The sequence below is a fragment of the Chelon labrosus genome (genome assembly GCF_963514085.1).
Source record: "Chelon labrosus genome assembly, chromosome: 3".
Classification (NCBI taxonomy): Eukaryota; Metazoa; Chordata; class Actinopteri; order Mugiliformes; family Mugilidae; genus Chelon; species Chelon labrosus.
The window spans coordinates 1,050,071-1,069,639 of record NC_140339.1 but is presented as its reverse complement, the minus strand read 5'-3'; the positions used below and the strand labels follow the sequence as shown (position 1 = coordinate 1,069,639).

Below are 19,569 nucleotides of genomic sequence, written 5' to 3'. Positions count from 1 at the left end.
AAAAAAGCAGGTTCATCACAGTTTAGTCACATCAATTAAAACTGCTAGCTGCTAGCTGGGTTCATGCTAACCACTTCTGTGTTCATAAGGCGTGTGATATGTTCAAGTTCAGGCAGCTCCAGAGAACTAAAGGTCAACTCAACGTCTGTCGAGAATTATTCAACATATCGACATGATTCAATTATTCTGGCGGGTGTATGACGCTGTAGCTCGTTCTAGCCTCCCAGCTAATGGTAGTTATTCCTAGCTTCCTAGCCTCCCAGCTAATGGTAGTTATTCCTAGCTTCCTAGCCTCCCAGCTAATGGTAGCTATTCCTAGCTTCCTAGCCTCCTGGCTAATAGTAGCTATTCCTAGCTTCCTAGCCTCCCAGCTAATGGTAGCTATTCCTAGCTTCCTAGCCTCCCAGCTAATAGTAGCTATTCCTAGCTTCCTAGCCTCCCAGCTAATAGTAGCTATTCCTCTTCTGAATAGTGAACACAGACTACTGCCACCTGCTGGTCAGTAGCTCTATTCTTCGTGGTGCGTTCATGAACATCTTTTTGGTCCAGGAGACCTTCCTTAATGAGAGTCGGTGTATCTGGGTCTTGTTTACCTGTCTCTGTTATGATGCTACACTCCTTCTCTTATAGTAAACACATGATTGAAGACAAACATTAAATCACTGGCACCTGTTACATGACTATCAGCTCCATGAGTTAATATTGGCTGATAAAATCATTTTACTCCGTTTAAAATCAACTAATATTAATTACACTGCTCTCTAAAACTGCAACTGACAGGAACACTCAGTCTAAATGTGTATTTATTTTTGAAGCTAACTGCTAAATTGACATATTTATTAATTTAAAGACACTTTAGTTAAAAACTAATCTGTCACATCTCTTTCACAAATGTTAGAATTGTTATAATTTTAATTAATTGATTTACATTCACTGACCTCAGCCAAACATGAGCTTAAATCAACCATTTACTTTTTAATTTTCTTTATTTTATTTCATATTTCATATTAATATCAAACCTCCTGAACGCTTCCACCCTGGAGGCTAATATTAAAGCTAACTCACCGGGCTCCTGGCTCCACTCGTGTCTTTAATCCTCCGTGGAAGTGGACTCGAGTGTCTCCGGACAAACTAAAACATCGGATCAACTCTGAGAACCGGCTCCAGCGGCTCCAGCGGCTCCGGTAGCGGGAGGACGGAGCTCTGTGCTCGGGAAGGACTGGCGCTACTGACCCGCTGTCAACACACCGTCAACGGTTATATACCGCTTCCGCTCTATGTTTCAGAATAAAAGCGTAACCGGAACATGCGTTACACCAAAATAAAAGACCATTCAGATTCTGTGGTTTTGATGGATTTAGAAAATAAATCAGCAGTAAATCTTATTCTGGTCCTCAGTATTACCAACAGCCTCATTCAGTTGTCACGACTTGTTACATTAACTAGCCACTCGTTAGCATGCTAGCTGTTAGCTTCAGGCTCCTACAGCAGCAGCTCTTCTGTCTCACTGACGTTCAGGTCATGATATAAATTAAAGAACCAGGAAAAACAAAAAGCTCTAAATGACTGGTGGAGTTTAGTTTACACCTTGAGGCAGGCCCACTGCTCGTTAGCAGGCTAACATGTTTACAACAGCCTCTTCCTTTCAGTACAACTTCCTACATTCAGTTAGCCTCTAGTTAGCATTAGCTCGGCTCTCTGCAGCTTCTTCACTGAAATAAATCTGATACAAATAGTCTGAGATCAAACTCTCATCATGTGATTAATTATTGATCATGTTGATGAATGTAAAGTTATTATTCCCTCAATAATGAGCTGTGTCTTCATTTCTCTTTATTAGCAGAGATCCTTCCTTCCTTCCTTCCTTCCTTCCTTCCTTCCTCCCTTCCTTCCTTCCTTCCTTCCTATAAGCCTTCCTTCCTTCCTTCCTCCCTTCCTTTAAGCCTTCCTTCCTTCCTATAAGCCTTCCTTCTTTCCTTCCTTCTTTCCTTCCTTCCTTCCTTCCTTCCTTCCTCCCTTTAAGCCTTCCTTCCTTCCTATAAGCCTTCCTTATTTCCTTCCTTCCTTCCTTCCTTCCGTCCTTCCTTCCTCCCTTCCTATAAGCCTTCCTTCCTTCCTTCCTTCCTCCCTTCCTTTAAGCCTTCCTTCCTTCCTATAAGCCTTCCTTCTTTCCTTCCTTCCTTCCTTCCTTCCGTCCTTCCTTCCTCCCTTCCTATAAGCCTTCCTTCCTTCCTTCCTTCCTCCCTTCCTTTAAGCCTTCCTTCCTTCCTATAAGCCTTCCTCCCTTCCTTCCTCCCTTCCTATAAGCCTTCCTTCCTTCCTTCCTTCCTTCCTTCCTCCCTTCCTTTAAGCCTTCCTTCCTTCCTATAAGCCTTCCTTCTTTCCTTCCTTCCTATAAGCCTTCCTTCCTTCCTTCCTTCCTTCCTTCCTCCCTTCCTTTAAGCCTTCCTTCCTTCCTATAAGCCTTCCTTCTTTCCTTCCTTCCTTCCTTCCTTCCTCCCTTCCTTTAAGCCTTCCTTCCTTCCTATAAGCCTTCCTTCTTTCCTTCCTTCCTTCCTTCCGTCCTTCCTTCCTCCCTTCCTATAAGCCTTCCTTCCTTCCTTCCTTCCTCCCTTCCTTTAAGCCTTCCTTCCTATAAGCCTTCCTCCCTTCCTTCCTCCCTTCCTTTAAGCCTTCCTTCCTTCCTATAAGCCTTCCTCCCTTCCTTCCTCCCTTCCTTTAAGCCTTCCTTCCTTCCTATAAGCCTTCCTCCCTTCCTTCCTCCCTTCCTATAAGCCTTCCTCCCTTCCTTCCTTCCTTCCTTCCTTCCTTCCTTCCGTTCTTCCTTCCTCCCTTCCTATAAGCCTTCCTCCCTTCCTTCCTTCCTTCCTTCCTCCCTTCCTTCCTTCCTTCCTTCCAGAGTTTCCCTATGAACTCTCTCTACCATCTGAGTTGTTGGAGGTGGTCCATCAAGCTGCAGAGGAGACACTTGAGACAGATGATGATTCACCACAGAACAGAACCTGTCCATCAGATCAGCATCGTGTCTCTGGAGGAGGACGTCCTGGACACGCGTTAACCAATCAGGAAGCTCTCTGGTGATGGAGGAAGCAGTGAGCTGGGATGAAAGCTCTGTCCTCATCACCAGGACGAATGAATCCTGACAGGACTGTGGAGGACATGAGGGACATGAAGGATTGAAGAGGACATGAGGGACATGAAGGATTGTGGAGGACATGAGGGACATGAAGGATTGTAGAGGACATGAGGGACATGAAGGATTGTGGAGGACATGAGGGACATGAAGGACAGGTTGTCCTCTGAGTCTCTGCTCCACTGATGTGAGAAGAGTCTCCAGCGTCGTATGATGAAGGAAAGAGTCCAGTACCTCTGAGTGCTTCTTCATCATCATCATCATCATCATCATCATCATCTTCTTCTTCTTCTTCTTCTTCTTCGTCAGTAGTTTGATTCCCACACAACAACAACAACAACAACAAGCAGAAAGCTTCTTTCTGTGCAACATAAAAATCTGTTCACTGTCAGTTTGAAAGACAGAAAAATAAAAACATTCACAGAAGCTGCAGGCTTGATACTGATGATGATGATGATGAGGAGGAGGAAGAGGAGGAGGAGGAGGAGGAGGAGGAGGAGGAGGAGGAGGACTCCTGGGTCTGAATAACAAATGTTCTGCTCGGTCCACAGCTCTGTCAGTGAGTCCAGGTGAAGAGGAAACCATGAGTCATTCAGCATCGATGGAAACTCATCTCAAACATCCAGAGGTTTAAATCTCAGCGTTCAACAAGAAAACAGGAGAAGAAGAGGAGGTCCAGCTGACGTCTCTGTTGTTGTTGATATGACAGACACTAACCCTCCTCCTCCTCCTCCTCCTCCTCCTCCTCGTTGTTCTTCATCCTGCTGCTGTCAGGTCTCAGACTGGATGAAGGACCAGTTTCTCTTTTAAACTTTCATCAACAGTTAAACTCTGACTGTGGCGCAGCGCTGTCGCCCTCCTGTGGTCTGAACAGGAACTGCAGGGGCAGCAGCCGCTTTGGTTTTATCTCTTTATTTCTTTAACAATCATCTCTCTCATCATCTCTGTACTTTATACTTTACTTTATATATTTATTGGTTTATTTATGTGTTAACTGATGTCACCTGATATAGAGTCAGTAGAGCAGCATGTTTAGATGGCAGCCGTTAAACAAACTAATCTATAAATCATTTAACAGGGAAGTTATCACAAAAATAGTTTTTCATCGGAGAGAAAAATGTATTTAGTATCTAATAAATGTATTTATCTGACGAATTCAAGTCAAAACATATAGAAAGTTTGATAAAGTTAATAAAAGTCTCTGACGTTTAATAACAGTTTAACCACAACGCTCTGCTATGCTAGTTAGCTTACAGCTAGTTAGCCGTTAACAGAGGCTACTCTGCTATGTCAGGCTACTTAGCTTTTAGCTAGTTTGCTGTTAAAAGAAGCTAAGTTCGGCTAGTTGGTTTTCAGCTAGTTAGATGCTAACAGAAACTACTGTGATTTGCTAAGCTAGTCAGTTTTGAGCTTGTTACTGAGGTAGGACAGAATTAAAACAGATAACATGAACTAGCTTTAGCTACACATGTATCTGCAGCTAGCTAGCAAGCTAACTGAAGTCACTACAGTTTGGTTTTATTTTTAATAATAAGGAAAAAGATTCGTAAGACCTCGGACAAAGTTGTAAACAGAGAGATTATCAGTTTATTGGCAAATGAAACTGAACGATCGTTGTGAACTCACACTTAGATAAACAGATGTACACTTATCATCACTATGAGGTTAATACACATAGAAAATGTAAATAGAAAGAAAAACGCTATAAAAACACATCAAAGTTTAAATCGTACAGAATGTGTTTTTATCAAGATGCATCTCCCCAAAAATATTGTTCTCATTTTAAAATAATCTGCTCCGTCAACGTGGTTAAAAGAAACACCTCTGAGTTAAACTGGGTTTTAAACTTAAAGCTAAAATAAAGACATCTGTGAGTAGTACCTCATTATTTTTCTATTACTTCCAGAACCATGAAAGGAAAGTCAAAGAGAGACCAGCTGCTAAAGATAAAACACTGGAGGCTGTAAAACATTTGGGATTCAAATCCACACAAATAATCACTAAAATTATTTACAAAGTTCTAAAAACTGTTCACAAAGAGTCAGAACACTGGTGTATCAAAAATAAAAACCAAAACACGTCCAGCAGGTGGACGTTCCAGTTTCCAAATCTTAGCTTTCAGACGACAAACTGAATTTATGTTCAGATTTTAAAGGGAAAACTTTGACGTGATAAACGTCAGCGACAGAGCAACTCTTCCATCTTCTCCCATCTTCGAAGCTCAGAACTAAAAAGGTTTCTAAAGTGCTCAAAGAAACTGGGCCAACAATAATAAAAGCCTCAGAAGACAAATTCAATAAAATATAAAGAAGAAATTACTTTACATTTGGATCATTTGCATAATTTCACCACATGGCTGGAGCAATGTCGCTGTACTTCCTCCGCTGAGCTTTAGTACTTCGGGACTTTGCTGTACTCCTCGGTGTGAACGTTTCTGCACAGGCAGATGGACAAGATCATCCCCAGCAGCTGTCAAAGACAAAAATCAAACCTTTTATATCCTCAAACAACTCAATATTATTAATATATGATAAATATTCTCCATCTGTATAATATATCTTATCAGAAATGACACCAGATATTGAATGTGGCGTTCCTCAGGGAAGTTCTTAATCACATTTCATCATAACAAACTTTGTATTAACGTCTTTTATCGGATATTTCCTTTAAATAACAGACTTCAGAAATCATTTTATCTAATGCACTAGAAACACGATGTGTTATTGAACTTTAAAGACTAAACAGAAATAAAACTCGAAATAAAGTTTACTGCAAATGTCATGTTTAATGGAAATATGTTTAAATTTGGTAGGAAATTAAGAAATGAAAAGAGAACATAGATTCCTTCCTTCCTTGTTCCCTTTCCTTGCTCCCTGCCATCCTTCCTTCCTCCATCCTTCTTTCCAATAACCTGTTAAAGAGTTTACCTCAATAAAACCCACAGCGAGGCAGATTCCCAGGACGACCCAGATGTTGGTGATGAGCCAGTCCTCCACACTGGCCGAGCATCCCTGATAGAGACCAGACCAGATTAAATCAGACTAGACCAGACCAGACCAGACCGGACCAGACCAGTGACTGAGGAAACAGCCCAGAGATGATAAAGAAGTTCAGATAAATGCAGCGTACCATGTCGTACACCGGCCAATCAGGCGTCTGGGCCTCACAGAAGCCGCTGTCAGACGTGGCGGCGGTGGTGGGGATGGTGGCGTTCTGGCAGGAGCAGGGAAACAGGAGCATGGAGCTGTTGACGATGATCATGTTAGAGGTCCAGTCCCGATGGCTGCTCCATCCACAGCACGACATCTGAAGACACAGAATTAACCTGAACCGTTTAACTTTTATCAGAACATGTTCAGTTAAAACTGTCACTGTTGACGTTTGATGGTAAATGATTCCTTTTAGTGGTGAAACTGGTTTCTGGATGATCATAAAGAGTTTATTTTAGCACATCCACCCAACTGGGTTTATGTGATGCATTCACCATGATAAGAACTAATGACCTTTATTGTTTAAATGAAAACGACTTCACTAGTGTACCTAATGAACTGGACATTAATGTTGAGTTGAGTTGAGCTCACCTGGATGATCATAGCGGAGGATAGAGTGCTGTTAAAGTGTTTCTGTTATTTAGCCTAGGCCACTGACTGCTATGTCAAAATATTAGGAACACGTTTCAGTTCTAAAAAACTAACTGAAGCCTTTATAGCGACTAGATCTAGAGGTCTACTGGTTCCACTAGTGTACCTAATGAAGTGGCCGGTGTGTTTATTTTATATTTTTTGTGTCTGCGTTCCTGAGATCAGAGGCAGAGCTTTAAGAGCGTGGCTCTGATCTGTCCGACCCACCGTCCTCTGGATGAAGTCCCAGGCCTGCTCCTTGGTGGAGTTGTTTCCGGTGTAGTCGTTCAGGACCTTGGTGACGATTCTGGACATCTCACCATTTAACTGAAAAACAGAAGGTTGTGATGAAGATGAGGAGGCGGTGGAGACATTTAATCTACACGACACCAAGAGATGAACTGAAAAAGGTTTCAGACTTTTTACTTGACGTCTAGATTAAAAAGTGACTTTTTATCCAGTATTCTGAGTCTGTGATGAAACATAAACTAGAAATAAAACACAGCTCATCAGAAGCATCAGGGACCAGGAGGAGGAGGAGGAGGAGGAGGAGGAGGAGGAGACGTTTAATCCTGAGTCATGTCCAGATTCAATAAACACGTCTCTGAGGAATTTCTCCTCATATCAAACTACTCTGATTATTTATGCAGACACAGCTGGAAGACTCCTGGCTGACTCTCTGCTCAACAAACCAGGAAATACTTCTTCACTGGCAACAAGACGTCGCTCTGATCTTCATCTGGGACTGGAGCTGATGGAAGAGATGATCAGAGCTGGTTCTCTAGTGAACCAACAGAGACATTTAATATTAAACTGGTTGATATAGACACATGGGACGTCTAGAGGTTCTGGTTCTGGAGTCAAACAGAGCGACTCTACATCAACCTGTAGAACTGATTCACTGTAAACATTTTATTATGACTGAGTGTAAATACGTCGTTTAAACTGAAGCTCAAATTCAAACTCTATCTTCAGTGTGTGGAGAAAAGTAGTAGGTGTGTGAAACTGATGTGTTATAATATTTAACTGAAGTAAACCAGGTGTTAACAGACCAGTCAGCTGTTCTGTATTTCTCTAGTTCTGGTTCAGTAGGGGGCGCCTCCGCACCAAACCAGTCTGAGGCTGATCACGTGACACTGTGGTATTTAACAAGAGTTATAACATGTAGGTACGTGTCTGACCAATCAGACGATGAGAAAACAACTGTTCACTCCCTGGCCACTTCATTAGGTACAGCAGTTAAACCAGTCCTGCTCTAATCTGGTCTCTGTGAAGGTTCTAGTGTTCAGCTTTAGTTTCTAATCACTCAGATGTTGATTCTACTGGGTTTTCATTCTGTTCCTAATATTTTGACGTAGTAGTCAGTGGGCTAGACTAAACAACAGCACCACCAACTCCTCCTCCACAATGATCATCAGGTGAACCAACACCAGCTCAACATCACCTGTTCACTAGTGTACCTAATGAAGTGGCCACTCAGTGTAAAAACATTAAAATGACCTGTCAGATGTTCAAGTTAAAGACGTGGTCGTTGTCTTTTATGAATTAATTCAGACTCAATCAGCTTAAAATAAATATTCTTTGAAGTGAAAGAATTTTGCAGCAACTTTAAAAACTAAATATGACATGACTGAATATTTATCTACAGTTTTATTTTCTAAAGGAGGTGAGATCTCTAGGCCTCTACAATAACCAGCGTGATTCTGATTCATTAGAATATTTAATTAAAGATCGGTGTGAATGTGAAGAGGAAGTGATAGAATAGAATAAAGAGAATAGAACAGGTCTTTATTGTCATTGTCACAAGTACAATGATGTCACTCACCTCTTGTTTCTGGAAGTACATGAGGGCGCCGGCCGTGATCTGAGCGATGAGGATCAGCAGGAGGCAGGCGAAGTACTGAGGAAGAGGAGGAGGAGGAAGGAGGGTAAGACACAAGGTTCAGGATCAAAGCTTCACTTAAAAATAAAACTTTATTTAACCAGGAACCAGTTCGGTTAATTTCTGGGTTTTTACCTCTTGAAAGAGAATCTGGCTACAAACTACTACTGATTCCACTACAGGAGGCAACGTACACACATTTTATTTCTCCTGGACATCATCACATACCACCATCATTATACAATCCAGAAGAAGATTCAGATTTCCTCCATGTTGTTCCACATTGGCCACGACTCCAGCGACAACTTCATTAGAAACGTGTTGAAGCTCACAGCCTTCGTCATCACGACAGACGGCAGCTACGTCGCTCGTATGACGCGTACGACTACTGTCCGTCACCACATTAAGCCCCGCCCCCACAACAGCTCGTCACTCACCAGGCCCAGCAGACAGCGGACCTCGTAGATGGCGCCCAGGCAGCCGAGGACACCCAGGAGCATGAGGAAGGCCCCGACTCCGATCAGGATGTAGCAGGCCACCTTCACACTGGAAGAGTTGTCTGCAGAGAAACAACACAGACGCCTGTCAGTCACTGCTAACCAGATATAACTGGTTTAGAGCTGGGTTTCTTCTTCCTGGACTTTAAAAAGTTATTTGACTACAGCGACCGAGTGAATATGTTGACGTGTTGACTGAAAACAAACATTAAAGCTGAGTATCTGGAATATTAAAGACAGTTCAGTCTGGTTGTTGGGTGGTGGTCAGAGTTTAGTCCTTTATTAGTTGTTTCTGGAAAAAGAACTCAACAGAGTAGATGCTAAAGGCAAAGCTAACGGTGACAATAGAGGTGATGCTAATGTAGATGCTAATTGCGACACTAATGGTGGCACTATGCTAATGTTGATGCTTACGGCAATGCTACGGCAATACTAGCATGTCAGCGCTATACACCTCTAACACTAAACCAGATAGATTTCCAGTAACGTTCCGGTTGTTAGCAACCTTTAGCTGTGGTTAGCATTACCTTTAGAACTGTTACTGGGTGGGACTAGGACCAAACCCAAACACTAAAGTACACGTCAAATAAATCTGACCCAAAGATGGTTTCTGTATCTTCAGGTTGTTGATCTGATGGATGATCCAAACAAAGATGGCGCCGCCTCTATTCCTGGAGTCTGAGCTTCTAGCTGTGACCTGCTGCTGTGGTAAATGTCTAAACGTGGCTGTTAAACAGAAAAGCGTTGAACGTGTCTGACTCATGTGGCACCAGGCAGCTCAGTGATTCATTGATTCATTGATTCACTGATTCACTGATTCACCCTCGCGGCTCGGTTTAGAAAGTGTTCCATTGAGCATCAATACGTCTCGTTTATGACGCAGACACAAAGCTGACCTTTGACCCTCTGCTCTGTGTGGTTTGTGTCATATGACCACATCCACCGGCTCCATGAAACCCCTGGACTCACGCCGCCTCCGGCCGGCCGGCGTCGCCTCAGCTCAGGCGGCCGGTGGCGGCGGAGTGATGAGTAAGGCGGTGAGCGCACTGGGCTGATGTGATGCATGCTGATGGAGGACGGAGCAGAAAGAGCCCAGTGTCCCAGGGAGGACACCTGCTGAGCCACGACAGACAAACGTCCTCAGTGACGCTCGCCGTTCTCGTCTCTCGCCGTTACACCCGCTCACTGTGTCTTTTCTGTCTCAGACACTACTCGTCTCTTCGCTGCTCTGCTGGAGGTTCCCTCGGCAACAACATTACAGCCGCTTCAAAACTGCACGTTTTACGTCTCCGTGACAACGATTTAAATGAAACTTATTAAACCTTCAGGACTTTGAAGAAGTTTTATTAAATCATAGAGAAATTTAAGACGTCATCGTTTAGATTCAGTCTACAGACAAATGTCAAATATAATCACAGTTTATAAATAATACACGGTCACAGGTGAGGTCATTGAAAAGCATTAGCATTAGCATTAGCTGCTAGCAGTGATAACTTGTTGACAGGGCGCCAACATTAACGCTACATCCACGTCAGCTGATTAAGCTACGCTATGTTAGCTTAGCTTAGCTTAATTAGTATGAAATTAAAATATTTTATATTTTTTGTTCGAATATTACTTTTTATTTTAATGTAAAACAAAAACACAGAGGTAAAACACGTTCTAGAGTCATAAAGACGTGCTAGGAGGAGGTCGATGGATGGGTCCACCAAACGTCAGACTTTCATTAACCATGAAGATGAACCCAAACCACCAGAACAAAACACCTCGACTATATTTTTCTTATTTTTGGAGGAAGTTTGTGATAAATATAAACTATGATCCAGTACGTTGGTTTCCAAAGCAGCCGTAGACACAGAACCAGAGACAACAGGGACGGGTTCAGGCTACTTCCTGTAGCGATTATACAGGAAATGTGAACTTTGTCATAAATACACATTTTTATATATTTATATAGGAAAGCAGACAAACATTTTCTAAAACCTCTGTTCTCTTTAGTAGGCGACTGATTCAGTGAAGCCACGAGAACAAAGAGCTGAAAAGAACCAAATCCAGACAAAGAAATGAAGGAAATCTGTCGGACACGTGTGTTTAACTGTGAACACACGGACCTGAGGCCTCAGCGTCACGCTAACAACAACACATGGCGGCTTACGGCCTTTGTCAGGGTCACTGTGAATGATTAACAAGATGGAGGAATGTCTGCTGTCAACAAACACGTTAGAATCAAACCCTGTTGAAGCAGTTGTTGCAGCTACTATACTTTAAGCTAAGCTAACTCAGCTAAGCTAGTTCTTTCCTCACACTCAGCGTTCAGCTACTTTCTTATTTATGTCAGATAACAAAGCAGCTTTGTGCAGCAGCTCCATGTTACTGCTAGCTTAGCATGTAATAGCATCAAACTTAAAAACTGCCTAATTTACATGACAGAGTTTACACGTTGTAGACTTCTTTTAGTTTCTCTGTGAAACTCTTTCCATATATTCATACGTTCTCGTCTCCGTGGTCCGACTCATCTGCAGTAAATTATAGCTCAAAGAGTAAAACAATAAAATGAATAATGCGTGCCACCTCTTCCTTTGTGTCACAAACACACGGCGTCCGCCTGCAGCCAGAGCTCGGCCTGTTTTCAGTCCGTTAATCATTGCTTTGACCTACATGTGTCTACTGTTGGATTAGTGTCAACGCTTCGCTGCAGTAAAACACAGCAGCCATTTATTGTGTTTGTGCTCTGAAGGTTTCAGACTGAACCAAATGAAAGAATCTGAAATCAGGAACTCACTCAGGACGACGATGAAGCTCTGGTCGTCCAGGAGGAGCCACAGTCCGAAGCCCATGATGACGCCTCCGAAGAGCTGGAGGACCAACACAGGAAGTGGTCAGTGATGGCGTGAAAACATAAACTTTACTCTGCGTTAAAAGTGACAGAGTTATGATATTTCACTGCTGCTAACTGCGTTTATGTATTAGCCAACGTGTTTTGGCAAAGCTAATGTCAAACATCTGGAGCATCACTCACAGCGTGGAGACCCCGACCACTTATCCTCCGGTTCTTTTAAAACCAGATTTAAGATTTTAAAAACAGCTGCAAAGTTTCAGATGACGGTGTACGTTTTATAATCGACACTGTTAAATAAAAACCACGAAGAATCAACAGGGCTTCGACATCCACTCAAATATCTGTTACCACGACAACAGTCTTGTGTTGTCGTGGTAACAGATATTGCGCAAACATTTCAGGCACTTTTCATGTTTACACTCATCACCATCAGGACATGTCTGGAGAATTAGATGAGATGAGATCATGAGACGCTGGATCGGACCAAATTAAGATAAAAGGAGATGAGATATCTGAGATATGACATAAGGTGAGATGAGATTGGTCCAATCAGATTCATCGTCTGTTTCCTGAATATCTTTAAAGAACAGCTGATGAGAAGTCAGACAGAGAGAACAAACAGGAAGTCACCTTGAAACCACAGAGACACCACTAGAGGAGATGAAGACACTGATACAGACGCTCTCATTACACTTTTATTCTACAAACTTCCTGAAAAAGCACATTTTATTTATTTAGATCATGGAAACCAGCTCATGTCATTATATTATGGGATGTAACCCGGTCTCTGCTGTGGATCATTCTTAGCTTTTATTTCATAATGGACGGAAACATTTACTCAAACAATCTCACCTGTCCCATAGGAGTGATCCAAACCTCAGACCACAGCTGATGCTAATGGTGATGCTAATGGTGATACTAATGGCTAGCACTATAAAACTAAACCAAGCAGATTTCCAGAATTTAAATAGAACCTCTCTCCTGGTTCCACTGGATCAACCTGTGTCACTGAGTTAAAGTTTGAATCTTCTTGAAAACGTTGGATCAAAGTTTAACGGTGACGTTCTAGTTTTTATTTAGAGCTGAATTAAAGAATCTAATCTGACGGACGAGGAGTGAAATACTCACAAAGAAGATGAGGTTGAAGAGGAACAGGAAGTACTTGCTCGCCGTCTTGCAGCCTTGCCCCATGATGATGGTGATGATGAAGATGAAGATGATCGATCTGTAAAGAGTCACAGTAAAGATCTGAGCTCAGGATTCTCTTCAGTCAGTGTCAACAGATGCTCCAAGAACCGCAGACCTCTGAGGATAATCTGAGGATCATGATCACGACTGGGGGTCAGATCTGAGGGATTACCCCCGAAAAAACCCCCCAGCCTCAATCTGAGAGGCTCCGTCTGAAACCAGCGACCAGGATCATCCAGGAGAACAGATTACAAGTTCATGTTTATTCTATAAATCACCAATAAATGACAGAAATCCTTTTTATTTCACAGCGACCAAACATGAACCAGTCAAACAGTATTCACAGATTATCTCTGTGTGAACACATTAGTTAATATATATTGTTTTTAGTGAAAATAGACACAACACATCGTCTTCTGTTTTTGTTTAAAATAAATATATATAAGTCTAATAAAATCATAAAACCATTTTAACAGTATGTTTTCATTCCGTGTGTTTTAAGCACATTCAATCTCAGGTCGTATTTGCTTTAAATAATTCCGAATATTTACTTAAATTACTGGTCGTGGGTGACAAAAGCTGAAACGTGATCTGCTCAGTATTCCTTGACGTTCTTCTTCACGGTTTCACATTAAATCTAATTAATAATAATCTGTTTATCTGCTTGTTCTCTGGTGGTGCGTTCACTTACTTCACCTGAGAGTTTAAAACACAACTTAACTTTACCACCAGCCCTGATCTGTGGGGAGATGATGATTTAACTGATTATTTTAACATGAATAATTATTTTCCTGTTTATGGAAACGCCATCCTGACCTGAATGCCTCCACCACTCAGCAGCCAACCAATAAATCTATAAAAATCTGGGTGGAATATGGAGGCTCAATGTTTCCACCCTGCAGCCGACCCACTTTCTCTCCTCTCACTGTAAATAGGTTAGTGTTACAGCAACGACTGCTCCAGTTTGTAGGAGGAAACATGGTGAGAAAGAGATGGAAACTTTATGGAAGCAGGAGGCTGCCTGCAGGACGAGTTAGCTGCTAGCTCGCCTGCTAACATCACAAAACTGGCTGGATGGCTAAGAAGCTATGAAGAGCTACTGTTAGCTGAAGGCCAGGAAGAGCTACTGTTAACTGGAGGCTAGGAAGAACCACTGTTAGCTGGAGGCTAGGAAGAGCTACTGTTAGCTGGAGACTAGATAGAGCTACTGTTAGCTTGGAGGCTAGGAAGAGCTACTGTTAATTGGAGGCTAGGAAGAACCACTGTTAGCTGGAGGCTAGTAAGAGCTACTGTTAGCTGGAGGCTAGGAAGAACCACTGTTAGCTGGAGGCTAGATAGAGCTACTGTTAGCTGGAGGCTAGTAAGAGCTACTGTTAATTGGAGGCTAGGAAGAACCACTGTTAGCTGGAGGCTAGATAGAGCTACTGTTAGCTGGAGGCTAGGAAGAGCCACTGTTAGCTTGGATGCTAGGAAGAGCTACTGTTAGCTGGAGGCTAGGAAGAGCTACTGTTAGCTGGAGGCTAGGAAGAGCCACTGTTAGCTGGAGACTAGGAAGAGCTACTGTTAGCTGGAGGCTAGGAAGAGCTACTGTTAGCTGGAGGCTAGGAAGAGCCACTGTTAGCTGGAGACTAGGAAGAGCCACTGTTAGCTGGAGGCTAGATAGAGCTACTGTTAGCTGGAGGCTAGGAAGAGCTACTGTTAGCTTGAGACTAGGAAGAGCCACTGTTAGCTGGAGGCTAGGAAGAGCTACTGTTAGCTGGAGGCTAGGAAGAGCTACTGTTAGCTGAAAGCTAGGAAGAGCCACTGTTAGCTGGAGGCTAGGAAGAGCTACTGTTAGCTGGAGGCTAGGAGGCGCTACTATTACTACTATTAGAGGGACACTGTTTCTCTTCAGGAGAAACTTTCTGGAGGCAGGTTGGCTACAGAGCGAGTTAGCCGTTAGCTCGCCTGCCAACGTCATCAGCGACTGTAATCATGACTTTCTGCTGCCTCCAGAGACGCTGACGTCCCACTGGTTGAAAAAATAAAAAATTAAATTTAGAAACGCCACGGAGCTGCTGCCTCATGCTGAAGCTGCCAAGTGAAAAAAAAAGAAAGTAGAAAAAGAAGAAGAAGAAAAAGAGGAAGAATAGAGATTTACATGAGGTTTCAATTACAGTCAATAAGTCTCAAAAATAGCATCATGTCTGGAGCTCATTATGAAGTCAGTGAATGTCCCACAAAGTCTCTAGGGTCTAAAAACTTCACTGTCTGACGCTCAAACCAACAGAAAACACTTGAACGCAGCATGTCTGTTACCCTGCAGGCTCTAATTAAACAAAACATGGGATTAAATGAAATTACTGCTTTCACCACGACATGGAGGAGGAGGAGGAGGAGGAGGAGGAGGAGGAGGAGGCCTGAGGCTCAGACGAGAACAAACAAAACTTTATTCTGTTGTTTTTATCCTCGAGTCTGAGCTTCAAACTAAAAACCAGGTGAGAAACATGGAGGTAGGAAAACAAGATGAACCAAGATGGAGTCCATGTGGACAGAGACAATGGAGACGTGGAGACATCTTGGTCGTCTTCTGAGACTCTACACATTTAGGACTGGAGGAGGACATGGAGGAGGAGGACATGGAGGAGGAGGACATGGAGGAGGACATGGAGGAGGACATGGAGGAGGAGGACATGGAGGAGGACATGGAGGAGGACATAGTCTGTATATAAACATGGACACCACGTCTCCTCTTCCTCTCATTGGTCAAACTGACTCTATGTTCCCGGGGATACGGGCGGCGCCATCTTGTGAGTTTGGATCCAGAGTCTGATCAGTACGGTCTGAGGGCGGAGCCACGTGGAGCCGTGATATTGATGCCCCGCCCACACTTCCTCCAGACTCACTCATGTTTTAGTTTAATTAATACTACGCTCTGCTCTACCTCCACCTGGTACAAGGAGATGTTGGATTATACACTGGACTAGTTTTTAAAAGGTTTTCCTACAACTCTCACAGTCCCACTGGACCGCTTTATGTTGGCATGGCAACTGGTAGTCTCCATTATGTCACATCCTGTTTCTGTAGCGTCAAATAATTAAAATGAAAACTGACTCTTGAACATTCATCAACATTATATTAACGACCTAAAATAACAGAAACCATCGTTGAAAATAAATTATATGACGTGTATTTTAGTGTTTTAGTTTGGCCCAAGCTCCGCCCACTAACATGGAGGGGGTGGAGCTTATGACCTATACTACAGCCAGACACCAGGGGGAGCTCTACTTGATTTGGCTTCACTATAGAGGAGCTGTTCCACCGTCTATATTCATACAGTCTACGGTCTGGACCAAAGAGTTGCACTTGAACGCACCGCAGGTGAGTGACTGATAACGCTCCCCACCAGCAGGAGGCAGTAGTCTGGATTCCTCAGAGGCCAGGAAGCTAAGAGGAGCTAAAAGACGTCGTCTCCTGAGGATCACTTGGTCTAAACGTCTCTGAGGGTCTCAACAAAGACCCGACTCAAAGCCACGGTGTCGATCTAAACGTGTTTCAGTGTGACTGATATGACAGAACATTTAGTTTTTGTGTCCGTCGTCTACAATCAGCTCCGTTGTTTCCTCGTTTCCATAAACAGCTGTGAAATTTAAATCTCATATTAGAGTCCAGACAAAGACTCGGTTTGTTTATCGATTAAAGACTCGTCTGTTCTGTCTTAAAGAGACAGCGCTCAGCAAAAAACTTTATGTTTCGGTCCGTTTCATTCATCTACTACTACTACTACTGCTGCTCCTCTTCATCTTCCTCCTCCTCCTCCTCCCACCTGATAACCCCCCACCCCCCCATCCTCCCCCTCTGAACAATGGCGTCTTTCAAACACTACTTTTCTCTGCAGCGACAAAAGATGGAAACCTGAGCAGCTCCACGCCTCAACACCTTTAAAGAAGGAGAATCTGCTGGAAATACGAGAGGAGGAGGAGGAGGAGGAGGAGGATGAAGAGGAGGAGGAGGAGGAGGAGGAGGAGGAGGAGGAGGAAGAGGAGGAGGAGGAGGAGGAAGATGAAGATGAAGATGAAGAGGAGGATTAGTGAGAGGAGGAAGGAGGAGTAACAGGTGAAGAAGGTGATGATCCTCTGAACCGGTCTGACAGGCCGTGGCTGGTTACCATGGCGACGCCCCCAGGTGTCAGGCGTGTTCAGGCCAGAACGGTCGACGCCCACAACACAGAAACACCTGGAGGAATCCCAGAGTTCACCTGGCCTGTAGTACGACTCTACTGACACATGTTCCTATTATTTTGGCAACCACATAGTATTATTTTATTCATACTAGTTTATATCTAATCTGTAATTTACTTTAAGAAGAAGAAGACGTCTCCATGTGTGACTCCTGTTACTCTCCTGTCCATCACCACATTAAGCCCCGCCCACACGCGCAAGAATCAGTTCCCAACAGAGACTCCAGATAAACTTTACTACACTAAGTTACCTGGTTGTTAGCATGCTAACAGTTAGCAGTTAGCATGCTAACAGTTAGCACTTAGCATGCTAACAAGACAATAACAGTTGCCTAAAGCTTCGTTCTCATGACTTTAGCAACAAACATGTGTTTCCTCATTGAAGACATCACTTAGCTTCAGGCTGAACAGGTCGAACAGGTTCAGACTCTAGAATGAAACTAAACCAGCAACAAGACTTTGACTGATGAAGACGAGCAGCACGTCTACTGGAAATAGAACAGAAGAAGAAGAAGAAGAAGAAGACGAAGAAGAAGAAGAAGGAGGAGGAGGAGGAGGAGGAGGAGGAGGAGGAGGATTTTCTTCCCAACTTTTCTTTTGTGGTTTTCAGAAAAACACCAACAATCAGATGAATTCTGCTGCAGTGAAACATTAAATCTGGAGGAAATAGAAGAACTAGGACCACTATGTCCTCCTCTATGTCCTCCTCTACGTCCTCCTCTATGTCCTCCTCCTCTATGTCCTCCTCTATGTCCTCCTCCTCTATGTCCTCCTCCTCTATGTCCTCCTCTATGTCCTCCTCCTCTATGTCCTCCTCTATGTCCTCCTCCTCTATGTCCTCCTCTATGTCCTCCTCTATGTCCTCCTCTATGTCCTCCTCCTCTATGTCCTCCTCTATGTCCTCCTCCTCTATGTCCTCCTCTATGTCCTCCTCTATGTCCTCCTCCTCTATGTCCTCCTCTATGTCCTCATCTATGTCCTCCTCTATGTCCTCCTCCTCTATGTCCTCCTCTATGTCCTCCTCCTCTATGTCCTCTTCATCTATGTCCTCCTCCATGTCCTCCTCCTCCATGTCCTCCTCCATGGTCTCTGTCCACATAGATTCCATCTTGGTTCATCTTGTCTTTACCTCCATGTCTCTGTCCCTCACCTGATGCTGATTAGTAACGGTTACCGTGGTTACCACCATCAGGAGGACTGTCATTCTGATTAACTGAGGTGTTAATGTTTCGTTTCAGTAACAGAAAGCAAAAGGTTGTCCTGCCGTGCCTGTTTGTTATCTCCAGGTTTTTATGAGGTCACAGTTCACACTTTTATTTTCACTTTTATGAAAATACATTCAGGAGAAAATCTAAAAGCTTTTCTAGAACAAACTAAAGTTCTGTTTATGATTTAAACGTTCAGAGCAACAGACCTGGAGCTTCTTCTGTCTCTGCTTTAAAATCAGTAAATCAACTTTCTGGCTGCACCAGAGTCCATTCAGAAAACACGGGATTTTAGATTCCAGGTGAGTGAGAGCAGCAGCAGGTGAACTGAGATTATTACTGATGATTAATTAATGATGAGACTCAGACTCAGACCCAGACCCAGACTGGACTCAGACTCAGACTCAGACTGGACTCAGACTCAGACCCAGACTCAGACTCAGACCCAGACTGGTCTCAGACCCAGACTCAGACTCAGACTCAGACCCAGACTGGACTCAGACTGGACTCTTTCTCTCTCTTTCTCTTTCTCTTCGTGTCCATTAACCTGAAGCTTCTCAGACTCTCGGAGCCGTTTCTGTCTCACCTGGTTCTGCGCTGAGCTGCGGGGACAGGTCTCCTCTCTGCTGGTCTCTGCGGGTCTCTGCGGGTCTGTGGGGGACTGCGGGTCTCTGCGGGTCTACAGGGGTCTCTGCTCGGACCGAACTCCGGATCGACTGGAACAACAACGCGGCAGCAACGAGACTGAGACGAAGACTGAGGAGGAGGAGGAGGAGGAGGGACAGTCCTGGTGTCTCCACCGTGTGGCCGAGACTGGAACTACAAGTTAAAAGAAGTACCCGGATGAGAGGACTGCCACTTTATATTTTTTTATATTTCTAGATATTTGATCAATATAAAGACTTTATTTTTTTCCTTTTGAGTCGATTTTATTTATTTCATTTTTTATTTAACGATTGATTTAAACAATAAAAAGGTTTATGGTT

General features: G+C 43.4%; 1 protein-coding gene across 1 annotated transcript; it reads right to left on the bottom strand.

Moving 5' to 3' along the window:
• Nucleotides 1-4,692: 4,692 nt before the first annotated feature.
• Nucleotides 4,693-19,415, bottom strand: LOC311485588 (CD82 antigen-like). The gene is made up of 9 exons (XM_084541113.1): nt 19,170-19,415; nt 13,100-13,196; nt 11,915-11,987; nt 9,073-9,194; nt 8,579-8,653; nt 6,982-7,080; nt 6,263-6,439; nt 6,061-6,144; nt 4,693-5,602 (listed from the first exon to the last, which is right to left on the bottom strand). Exons 2-9 carry the CDS (start codon nt 13,160-13,162, stop codon nt 5,525-5,527), a joined length of 771 nt encoding a protein of 256 aa, XP_084397239.1. The 5' UTR covers nt 13,163-13,196; nt 19,170-19,415; the 3' UTR covers nt 4,693-5,524.
• Nucleotides 19,416-19,569: the final 154 nt, after the last annotated feature.

Bases quoted from the DNA above. Each gene is read 5' to 3' on its own strand.
- LOC311485588 (XM_084541113.1), bottom strand. From the start codon at position 13,162: ATGGGGCAAGGCTGCAAGACGGCGAGCAAGTACTTCCTGTTCCTCTTC. The intron at 7,081-8,578 runs GTGAGTGACATC...TCTGTTTTTCAG, and splicing joins TGTACTTCCAGAAACAAGAG to TTAAATGGTGAGATGTCCAG. The intron at 5,603-6,060 runs GTAAACTCTTTA...TGTCTTTGACAG, and splicing joins TCGCTGTGGGTTTTATTGAG to CTGCTGGGGATGATCTTGTC.